This window comes from Montipora capricornis, chromosome 11 (assembly GCF_036669925.1).
Source record: "Montipora capricornis isolate CH-2021 chromosome 11, ASM3666992v2, whole genome shotgun sequence".
Classification (NCBI taxonomy): Eukaryota; Metazoa; Cnidaria; class Anthozoa; order Scleractinia; family Acroporidae; genus Montipora; species Montipora capricornis.
Genome location: NC_090893.1, coordinates 31,001,306 through 31,013,772, shown reverse-complemented (window position 1 = coordinate 31,013,772; position 12,467 = coordinate 31,001,306). Strand labels below are relative to the sequence as shown.

Sequence of the window (12,467 nt, the reverse complement as noted above, 5' to 3'; positions counted from 1 at the left end):
GAAATCTCATGCAAATAAGAAAAATCTAGGTGTTTCGCTTATTGCGCCTTAGATTTCGGCACATGTGAAGTTCGACGTTTGAATCGGGCCTTACTGACGTCACTTTCTCGGGACCTTACTAGGGAATATTGCCCTCGCCCTCGGGGTCGTTTTCGTAATACCCTCGCTGCGCTTGGTCCGTACTGCCACCACCTCGGGACAATATTCCCGAGTGCGGCTCTCGGGCTCTGTTAGTAAGAGGTTATTTCTCTCTCCCCTTTTTCGATTATCCGGATTTACTTCGATATCCGGGCAAGAACTTACGGAACTAAATCATACAAGTTTCTTTCGATTTTTTCCAAAAGGCAAAATTTAACCTTTGTTTGCCGTTTGCTGTAAATACGATGCTTTAATGTTGCCTTAAGTGGGAGATTTATCTCAGCAGCAAAACGCACGTTCTTGCGCGGTATTAAAATATTTGGATCTTGGGCGTGAAGGAACTCCGGCCTTAATGATCTTAATTGCATTTACTCCCAATTTTTTGAGACGGGTGCCGTGAAAACGCTTTTTCTTCCGACGTCAGAAAAGCCTTAACACAGCCAACAGTAAAGCGCGATTCATTCAATGGTTTGACCACGGTTTCTGGTTAGCGATGAGCGTCTGATGTTTTGGCGCGAAAGAACGAATCACAAAAAAATAGTGATACAAACATGTCGTTAACTGAAAATTTCAGGATTTGTTGTGTATGCGGAACACATTGCTCAGAGTACGGCCCTGAGTTAGTCTGCAATTTCCGAAAGTAGTAAATAAACCCACGAGATCTATTTTAATACGTATTTTTATATAGAGTTAATTAATCTGCGTTAAATCGGAACTGTACTACGGGCACCCCGAAATTATTTGCATCTCAGTGAAATTAAATTTGAGTACTTGGTGTGCTGTCCAGTGGATGTAGAAACTCAGAAATGATATTTAGATCACTTATATCCAGAAATGCACTTAATAGCCCATTTCCGATTTGCTGCATGCCTCAGTTTCAAAGCGAGTCCTGGTGCACAACCATTCAAATGGAAATGAGTTGCGTATTCTTATGCAAATAAACCTCATTCCCCTTACAATAGTTAAGCACCAAGACTTCGCTCGACATTGTAATCTCCCTAACCACTCCAAAAAACACATGGCTATCCGTGGCCTTTCCCTACATCTAGGTACGACGGAAAGCCGCAAGAATCTGGAACAAAAATTCATCTTCCGAATCGGCACCCTTAATCCTCACGGTATTAACGAACGCTTTTCATTTAACTAATATATTCCTATTTTTCACGTTGCCATTTACCACCAAAAGCGTAGCTCCTACTCTACTATAAAACCACACGTAACCCATAATTCCTCGATTCGTTCTGACAAATCGAAGGGCTAACGCTCGAAACGTCAGCTTTTAGAATCTCTGTACGGTGGCCAATTTACATTATCAACTCCGTTGATAAAACTAAATTTTTGTATAATACTTCCCCACCGACGCAGCACCACAGTTTCTTTAGAAACTAACCCCCTCATCAATTTGAAACCGAGTGAGTCCTCCTTTAACCCAACACTGCGCATGCGCCAACGCAAGCGAACAAGCAAGCAAGAAGTCAAAAGTTAGAAGTATTCTAGAATTCTCATTGCACTGTGACAAACAACACCCTGTCGTTCGCCGCATCGAAGCCTTAAACACAAAGACGCGATTCAAAAGGCGTGGTGCCTTAGGCACTGAGGCAAATGATTCAGTTATCAATCAACCATAGACGCAACCGAGCTCTGTGATAATTTGTGCAATAAAAAAGCTCCTTATGGCAATGCGTCCGTAATATGTCACAAATGTTATCTGTTGCTCTTTTTTTTACTCCCCAGTCCCTTTTTCTCGCGCTGGAAATATCTTTTCGGGCTTCCGTCTCTGTGTTGCCGGGCTGTTTCTTGGATAATTAATCAGTCGTGCTTGAATGAATACGAACTAAAGAAGAGCGTGAAGCCACCCCTTTTATATTGCGTCTTCGTTTTTTTTTTAAGTGTAGAAATGCAGTACGTTTTATTTGTCTCTGGCTCCGGAGTCAGCGTTTACTGTCGTCGTTTTTCAATCCTCTATGTAGCAGAGTAACTACAGGAAAGCCACAAATAATTTGAAGAATATATTTTATAACCCTAAGGAAAGTTGTCTTATTTAGGCTTACTCTTTCAACTGTGTTCTTCCCTTTTAATAGAATGTTCCATCAAACCCATTAGAGCTATCAGGCCAGTGAAATCAGTTAGAACTGTTGGATCAGGCCCAAAACCAAACCTACCTTCTGGACGTAAGTAGACACACGACAAATCAGAGTCTTATTAGAGACCTCAAGATACACGTATACCGGTGGGTATACGAGAACTGGTAGTGTAGAGTGTTTTCACATCACGGCACGGCGGCCATAATAATAATAATAATAATACCAATTTTATTCATTCAATATAATCAAAGGGAGAGATACCAGGGGTTATCCCTATACGAGGGTATCCACCCTCGGAGTCAGATTGAGATCGATTGAAACTCAGCCCACATACGACCTCGAGGCCAGAGTTGAACCTGGGTCGCAGATGTGGGAGGCGCGGTTGATAACCACTAAGCCACCCTGACTCCCCCATGTTGGTATACCTAAACAACAGAACGGCGACCATGTTGTTGTACCCAACTAATCCTCTGGGAATTGAGCTCTATTATCATGCAAACGTTTTCCTTTGTTTCACTGGAAAAACAAGGTTTCTGGTCACGTGAGTGAAAACACTCAATACCCGTACACATAAACTTTTAATGCGCGTAGCCATTTTGATTAAGACACACGAGGGGATTGGTAACGATTGTTTACAAAAATGGCGGCTACGCCTGAAAGGTTTGCTCTTTTTCCTCAGAAAGAAGTTTACTAAATTGTTTAATAAAGTCTATCAAATATATCCAAAATTCTTCCTTGCGAATGTTCTCTCTTTAGAAAGTGCGCCCGTGATTCGCTCAGGCTTCTTCATAAAAACTCACTCGTTTCTTCATCATGTCTTCTTTGTAGCTACTCGTTATTCTTCTACAGGTAAACTGGTATCTACCCCAGAAAAACGGCTGAGTCTACCGGGTAAGATCTATAACGTCATCGCTAAATTAAAAAAACGTAGCTCTACCCGTTATCGGGTACAAACGCAACCCTTGGGTGTCGCAAAGGATAATCGTGGCCATGAGCCCATCACCTGGAGCCTCCATCCAGACTATATCCTTGAGTCAACCTTTGCCTGTATCTTTTTATTTTTAGAATATTTTGTGAGACGAACGCGATTACTGGTGCGTGACTGCTTGTGACGTAATACAATAACTTTGTTCGGATTGGACGGCATAATGCATTCGTGGGAATTCCAACGTCTAAAAATAAAAAGATACGGGCAAAGATTGTCTCCAAGGGTTTATATGGGAGATGAAGGCTCCCGGTGATGGGCTCCTGTCGTGGCGGGTTGTGTACAAATAAAAGTGACTAGTTTAGCAAGATATGTGCTTAATGGAGAGGTAAATCCGCTGATCCCTCCGCTCCTTCCCTCAGGAGCCCTACGAAGCCCCCAATTGACGAGTAAAATCGTCTGGGTAAGACAGAGTACTAAAATATGTTAAGTCTCACTCCCAGGGGCCAATGCTTTAAGGAAAAGACGGATTAAATAGAGCGAGTTTCAATCGAGTGTGGTAAAACCAAAACCAAAGTAATTATTTTGGCCAATCAAAAAGGACGGAGACAATCCGGTAAACCAATCAAAACTCAAAGTAATTACACGTAGCCGACACAAAGCGCGGGAAGTTGTGCACGCGCGAGCCACGACTGGTTTTGTTTTCACTTCTGATTGGTTGAAAGAGTGGTGCGAGAACTTTGAACCAATCACTGAGTGAAGCAATGCAAAACCAAAGCAATTCCCTGGTTATTTTCGACACACAATTGAAAACCGCTCTAGACGAAACAATTAGTAACAAATTATTAAAGGAATTAAACCGCCACTCCTACAGGTGTCTATAGTGTGACAATTGCTTTAAGTACCCCTGTGTGTTTAGTTAACACAGTTTTGAAATCCAAAGAACAGTAACAATCATTTTTTTCAGGTCACAGTGGCACGTTAATTAAATTGTCAAGATAAATGCAAGGTCGTCTACAGCCCGCAACTCAAACATGTACATTTCTTTCACAAGAAATATGGTCCCTATAATTAGTAACGCTGATTATGTATTGTGATCACGGAATTTGCCATCGTTGTTTTTCATTACAGGCGTCTCTCATATTCCAGTTACTGCTGACATCGCCTTCTTGATCGACGGCTCGCACTACGTTGGTCGACGAAACTTCCATCACGAAAAGGCCTTCATCAAGTCAATCGCTCGACGCTTCACGATCGCCAAGCACCACTCACACATCGGCGTCGCGACTTATGGAAGCCGACCACAACTGCACCTTCGTTTTAATGAATGCGGCTCTTTTGGTTTGTTGCTAAAAGTACTGGATTGCATTCGATATCCAAACCAGAACGGACAACGTGTTGACCTGGGAATGAACGCTGCACTGCGTTATTTCTTTAAGAAAAGATACAAATACACCTTTGTTCAGAATATTCTCGTTGTGATCGTGAATGGAAGGCAAACTGGGCGATCTTGTCACATCATGAGGCGTCTTCGCTGGCACTTCGCAAAACTCGGGGTCAAAGTCTACGTTGTTGGGGTTGGCCGCATTGATTACAGATACTTTTGTCCAGTTACTTACAAGAACAGACACGTGTATAGTGTCCGTTCGTACAGAAGCCTGGTAACCAGAGCTGGTCAAATTGCTAGAGCCATCCTCAGTGAAATGGTTAGTTTTAGATTTAACTCGTAAACTAGTAATAATCATGGATTAGTAAAGTACGTTCGATCTCTAATGAAAGTGGACTTGCGAGGTTCTTTCAGAGTCACAAGCCAGTTGCAACAATAAGTTTCTTAGCTCAACATTTTGGTAATGGACTTGATACAATGGGGATGGTCGAACAGTAGAAAGAAAGTTGTTGTTTATTGCATGGGCTGGAGGCCCTTGCATGAAATCGAGGCTAGCGGTCAGCCAGTCCAATATGGCCCCTAAACCCTAGAATCGCATAGCATCCAGAAAGAAGAGACACGAATAGTATGCGTTCTCCCAACATCGAACTCAAATACCACGCAATAAACAAATAACAGGCGACTTTCCCTGTTTTCTTAAAAAGATCATTTGATGACTTAAGTTGGCTGCGATGGTCTCGAATCAACTCCTATCACGCTTTGTAAACAACGAATTGATTGCCTCTTCCCACTTGGGGCTCTTAATCATATTCTGTTCAGTTTGTAATGTTTTTTCTTACATTATTAATGTCATGTGCCTGTGAACTACAAACCTAGACAAATTAATTGGGACATGCAGGGGAAATTCATGGGACAATCCATAACAAACCATATTGTACGTGAAAATGGGCCGTCTAACGAAACAGAACCGGAAGTTGAAACCACTCTGCTTAAACTCCGCGAAGCCTCTTGGGGTCAGCATATCAATAGTACCGATGAAGATAGGGAACAGAACAAAAACCCGATTGTGACCGACGTTCATGAACACATTAACCCAACTGATTCAGAAGATGGCGCCAATATCAAACAGCCCCAGGAATCTGAGAATTTTCGGTGCAACAGTGCCGAAGAAGACATGGAACGAAACATCAACGCTAACGTGGTACAGGTACCTGAACAAAACAGCGCCAATGTTATCATTCCCCCAGAAAATGATGGTTCACAGTCGAACAGTACCGAAGAAGACATGGAACTGAATATGAGCAACACCACTTTGTCTGATGTTTTTGAACAAGGCAGTGGATCACAATCAGTCGAAGAAGTTTCTCCAGCCACGCCTGACAAAATCGTTAGTCATGGGGCGAAAATGACCGTCGAAGACTCGCCACCAAAGAGGAACGGTACAATGAAAGACTTCGCCGAGAGACTCAATGGAACGAAACTGGGAGATGTCAATCATCTTGCAGGGATACACGAATTGGACGGGCACCGTTGAAGACTGGGGACAAAAATGGCAAGGAATTGGAAAATCTTATGTAGTTGATCAATTCATCTCCGAGACATCAAGGAAATGTATTGCTGAAACTATTTGAATTGGCCCTTGTGAGACTGTGAAAGAGAGAATGTGATCTTTTGGAAAAATGTAACAAGCTAAAAATCTTAAGTTGAACAAGATGTGTTCTGGGAAAACAATGATTTCTTGGCTTTGATAAATTATGAGTTTTGACAAGAGAAATTATTATTAAGTCTTCCTTCTTGTGTCATTCTAGACTAACGCTAATGACTTAATCACTGTAATATAAAGATTCTAAACTTGTAATGACTTACGTCACAGTAGCTCGTTGGATTGTGAACATTTTCGTTGTAAGCGGAAGCAGATCGAGAAGCCACCGGGTAACTATACATTTGATATTTAAGACCTTGTTTCTGCTTTGTAATTATTACTTATGAGCACATACATATTTCTTAGATTTCGAACGCACTCCTCGTCACGTATGCTACTGAATAAAATGGAACTGTGATAAGCCTGTGTTTGAAACCGATGGTGTTAAAGGACCGTGAACAACGAAACATTCGAAATCCGTTTAACAAATAGCAAAACCACCGTGGGCAAAAAGATGTCGGCCGCGGAAGAAGCAAAAATCATCCGAAGATCTGCTAAAGGAAGATTCACAAGAAAAAGGAATGAGCTTCTCAAATCTATCGCTGACAAGAGAAACAGAGAGATTATCGAAAGCAATTATTCTCAGCTGGTAGAAGCATGGGGACTCTTAGAAAGCAAACACGATTTATACGCCATGTATTTGACTGACGAAGAAGTAGAATCTGCCGATAACTGGATAACGGAAGTCCAAGAATCATTCACGGAAGCTATGACTATGAAGATGAGTTACATAAACGACATAGTAGCAATAGAATCTAGAGAGCGCGCAGAAGCAGAGCATGAAGAAGTGAGAAACAAAGAGCGCGAGCAAATACAGAGAATAATTGATCAAACAGCTATAAGAAGAAGCACGGCACAAGTTGTTTTTGAAACATCGTGCCAAAGCGTTATCAACATCCTAGAATCAGATAAGGGTACGATCTCTACCATCCAAAAATTTCAGCTCCAACTTGAAGAAGCATTTAAGGAATGCAAACAAACTAATAAGGAGCTACTTAATTTGCTGACGAAAGAATCAGCAGAATCTGAAATCAGATGGATTCACGATATTCAAAGAAAGTACAACGGGATAATTGAAAAACTAGATGTGCAAATTGCTAAAGATGAACAACTAAAGGAATCAAAGCAAGCGATAAAGGAAAAAACGACCAACCTTAGCTTGGAGAAAATAAAATTGCCCAAATTTGATGGTGAAATACGAGAATATCCACAGTTTAAAAGAGATTTCCAAAGGCATGTTGAGCCCACCTTAGACAAAGGCGATGTTTCGTACGTCTTACGATCCTGTCTCGGTAAAGAACCTTACGAAACAGTAAAGAGTGTAGACGATGACATTAACGAAATGTGGAAACGCCTCGATGATAAGTACGGAGACCCCGCCAAGGTTGCAGATGTGATCATTGACAGTATTCGACGAACCAAAATCATCAGAGAAGGAGAAGATAAACGACTCGTCGAATTTGTAAACATGTTGGAGGACGGATACAGAGACCTAAGAAGACTTGGACTTGAGGCAGAGATTACAACGACCAGTTCTGTAAGCATTATAGAAAGAAAATTACCGATGGATATAAGGAGAGAGTGGGCTCAATCAGTCAGCTCAGATGCAAGTATGGTTGACAAGATGAACAAGTTTCCTAGCCTTTTACGATTTTTACTAAATCAAAAGAGAGCCATAGAATATGATTGTGCCGCACTTCGGGCTTACAACTCCAACACGGCAATGTCTAAAGCAGTCGCGCACCACGCAACCGCGAGAGAATACACTGACGAAAGACAATCGAATTATTCTAAATGCTTGTTCCACAACAACGCTGAGCACTGGACAAGTGAATGTAAATTATATCTGTCCGAATCAGTAGATGGAAGAAAAAGAATGTTAAAGGAAAAGGGTGCGTGTTGGTCATGCTTGAAAAGAGGACATCGCATACATGATTGTAAAAGAAAAGGAAATTGTGGCATAAACGACTGCGCGGGAAAACATCATAGAACCATCCACGAGGAAAGAAAAGAAGTCACAGCGTCAGCAAATATCTGCAGCAACTCACAAATCGATACATGTCTCCTGCAACTTCAAAGAATAAAAACAAAGAGAGGATACGTAAACGTCATGTGGGACAACGCGGCTTCCATATCACTCATCACAAACGAAAGGGCACGGGAAGAGAAACTAAAGGGAATACGGGTAGAGCTGTCTATCGTAAAAGTGGGTGCGAAAAGCGAGAGGATTGCATCAGAAAAGTACCGGCTATGTCTCATTGACAAAAAAGGCCAAATTGTCGAGTTTGACCTTTATGGCATCGACAAGATCACCTCAGACATTCAAAGCATAAATATTGATGGTATAGTGCAATTGTTCAAAAACGTTTCAAAGGAAGAAATTGTGCGCCCTACCGGAGCAATCGATGTTCTTATAGGCTATGAATACGCTGGATTTCACCCTGAGAGAGAGCAAAACTCAGAACACTTGCTGCTTCTGAAGAATCGCTTCGGCCGATGCATAGGAGGAACACACCCATTAATCAAGGAAACCAGTGTGAAACCTAATCTCAGTGATGTAAAAGTCCTTCATGTTATGAAAGCGAACGTAGAGGATTTCTACAACATCGAAAATCTTGGAATCGAGTGTAAACCCCGCTGTGGAGGATGTAAATGCGGGAGATGTCCCATTGGGAGTAAAGAGTACAGCATTAAAGAGGAAAGAGAACTTGAGCTGATCGACAAAAATCTCGAATATGACTATCAGGATGGTCGATGGATTGCAGAATATCCTTGGATCAAAAACCCTTCTGCCCTCCCAGATAACAGGCGAGTAGCCGTGGCAACGCTGATCTCTACGGAGAAAAGGCTCCTCAAGAACCCTCAGCACGCCAAAATTTACGATATGCAAATAAAAGATATGGTTGCAAGGGATGTTGCCCGTAAACTCAGTAAAGAAGAACTAAACAGTTACAAAGGCCCCATACATTATATCTCGCATCATGAAGTTCTCAAACCAGATTCGAAGTCTACACCGGTTAGAATAGTGTTCAATAGTAGCGCTAAGTACATGGGCCATGTACTTAATGAATATTGGGCAAAAGGTCCAGATCTACTCAACAATCTAGTGGGAGTATTAATACGGTTTAGGGAGAACCAAGTAGCATTGATGGGTGATATCAGGAAGATGTACCATACCGTAAAGACGAAGCCAATAGATCAGCACACCCACCGATTCTTATGGCGAGATATGGACACGACGAGAGAACCAGATACATATATCATACAAAGAGTATCATTTGGTGATAAGCCGTCAGGCACCATTGCGACAGTAGCCCTAAGAAAAACCGCTGAGATGGGAAGAGAAAGGTACCCACAAGCAGCACAAATTATCCAAGATAATACTTACATGGATGACATCATTGACAGCACTGAGGACCTACCAACAGCGCAAACAATTGCCAGCGATATTGAGAATTTGATTAAGAAGGGTGGATTCCAAGTCAAGGGCTGGATATATTCAGATGATCCTATAAATCAAGACAAAACGGCTATACCTAGCGAGCCAAATACATCGACAGAGAAAGTCCTCGGAATAATCTGGAATCCAGTCAAGGATTACTTATGCTTTGAAGTCAAACTAAACTTTTCACGTAAGAAACACAAATTGCGCATCGAAACAGATTCAAAGACTTATCCGCTCCCCTACGAAATTCCAGAACAGCTAACGAAACGCATTATTCTTTCACAAGTTAATAGCATCTACGATCCGCTCGGATTATCAGGACCTTTCACAGTGAGAGCGAAAATAATGATGCGTCAGATATGGGCAAGCGACATTAAGATGAACTGGGACGATCCTATTCCGGAGGAGAATAAGCGAGATTGGATAATGTTCTTCAAAGAACTACATGAGATGGACAATGTCAAATTTAAAAGATGCATGAAGCCACGTGATACAGTCGGAGATCCAATATTGATTATCTTTAGCGATGGATCCAGCCAAGCCTTCGGCGCATGTGCTTACGTAAGATGGGAACTAAAGGGTGGCCTGTTTAAAAGTAGCCTGATTCTGTCCAAAAACCGCCTTGCCCCGATTAAGAAGATGTCTATTGACCGCATAGAACTATGCGGAGCAATAATCAACAAACGACTAAAAGTGCTCGTACAACAGCAGTGCAGATATCATTTCCAGAAATTCTACCATATCGTTGATTCCCAAATAGTGCATGCTATGATTCAAAAGGATTCCTATGGTTTCAACACATTTGCCGCGACGCGCATAGGGGAAATTCAAGAAGGCACTGATCCTAAAGATTGGTACTGGGTCGAAAGCGAGTATAACATTGCCGATTGGTTAACGAGAGGCAAGAAACTGAGCGAGCTTGGTTTTGGTAGTAGTTGGCAGGATGGACCCACATTCCTTAACCAACCCGAGAGTGAATGGCCAATAAGTCGTAATTACGCTGAACAACAATTACCGGACATGGTGAAAACCGTAAGAATTGCGACTGCAGTTATAAAGGACGATATAGTAACCAGAATTAACATAAACAATTATTCCAACTATAAGAGATTGCTACGAGTGACAGCGCGAGTTTTGTCGATGTATCACACAGATTCGAAACCTACATTCTTTAATGTCAAAAGGGAACCCACTGCAGAAGATCTCATGAAGGCTGAAGATCTGTGGATCAAAGAAGCTCAGAGGAACATGCACGAAGAACTCAAGGCAGGAAAATACAAACGTCTATGTCCTCGCCTACGTAAAGATGGAATATATGTCGTGGGAGGTCGTGCCACCCGTTGGATGGAAATGAGTTACAACAAAAGCGAAGTTATATTATTACCCTATGAGCATCGCTTCTCACGTCTCTACGCAGAATATGTCCATAACAGGGGACATTACGGAGTATTAACAACTGCCAGTAAAATTCGCTCCAAATTCTGGATTACAAAGCTACTTAAGATGACGAAATCAATCAAATACAACTGTATCATATGCAGAAAGCTTGATAAAAAACTAAGTGAGCAAGTAATGGGAGAACTTCCAGAGGAGAGACTCAAGCCCTCTCCAGCCTGGCATTGCACAGCTATTGACTTGTTTGGTCCCTTCAAGATTAAAGATGAAGTAAGAAAACGAACGACAGGAAAAGCGTACGGAGTTATCTTCAACTGCTTAGGAACACGAGCCGTGTATCTAGATCTTACAGCGGATTACAGCACTGAAAAGTTTTTAATGGTGTTGAGAAGATTTGTTTCATTAAGAGGTTATCCATTCAAACTTTACTCCGATAACGGATCTCAGCTAGTTGCAGCTAATAAAGAACTGAAAAGTGTTACCAAAGGATGGGACCGGGAAGAATTAAAAGCATTCGGAAACATAGAAGGTTTCCAGTGGGACTTCACAACAGCTGATGCTCCCTGGCAAAACGGAGTTTCTGAGGCTCTTGTAAAATCAGTCAAAAGAGCTATTGCCGCAGCCATCCATGAAAGCATTCTGACCTTTTCAGAGCTACAGACAGTTTTATTTGAGATCGCAAATTTCATTAATGAGAGACCCATTGGCAGACATCCAACATCACCCGATGATGGAACATATTTATGTCCCAACGACCTTTTACTAGGAAGATCAACTGCCAGAGTGCCAAGTGGACCTTTCAAATTTACATCCAACCCACAACATCGATTTGCATTCATTCAAGGCATCGTTAACAGCTTTTGGAAAAAATGGACAAGAGATTACTTCCCCAGCCTTATTATTAGACAAAAATGGCACACTGCACAACGCAATATGATTGTTGGAGACATCGTCTTGATGCAAGACTCAAACCAAATCAGGGGACAGTGGAAACTCGGTAGAGTGTCAAAAATTTACCCAGGGAAAGACGGAAAGGTTCGTAAAGTAGACGTACAGTACAAGAATCCCAGGCCAGGTGAACCTGTGACTAAATACGATGGGAGAGGTTATGTCACTGTTGAACGAGCTGTCCACCGTCTTATAGTATTACTGCCAGAAGAGGACAATAGAGACAAATCAAACTAATCGATTGTTGACTCTGATCATTAACTCAAAATCTGTTAAAAAAAAAAAAAAAATTTTTTTTTTTTCTTCGAGCGGGGGAGTGTGTCGTTCTAGACTAACGCTAATGACTTAATCACTGTAATATAAAGATTCTAAACTTGTAATGACTTACGTCACAGTAGCTCGTTAGATTGTGAACATTTTCGTTGTAAGCGGAAGCAGATCGA

At 41.7% G+C, this 12,467-nt stretch overlaps 1 protein-coding gene across 1 annotated transcript; it reads left to right on the top strand.

The window, feature by feature from the left end:
• The first annotated feature begins 6,690 nt into the window (after positions 1-6,690).
• On the top strand, positions 6,691-12,261 carry LOC138023370 (uncharacterized). The gene has a single exon (XM_068870382.1). The coding sequence runs from the start codon at positions 6,691-6,693 to the stop codon at positions 12,259-12,261; it is 5,571 nt and encodes a 1,856-aa protein (XP_068726483.1).
• The last annotated feature ends 206 nt before the right edge of the window (positions 12,262-12,467 follow it).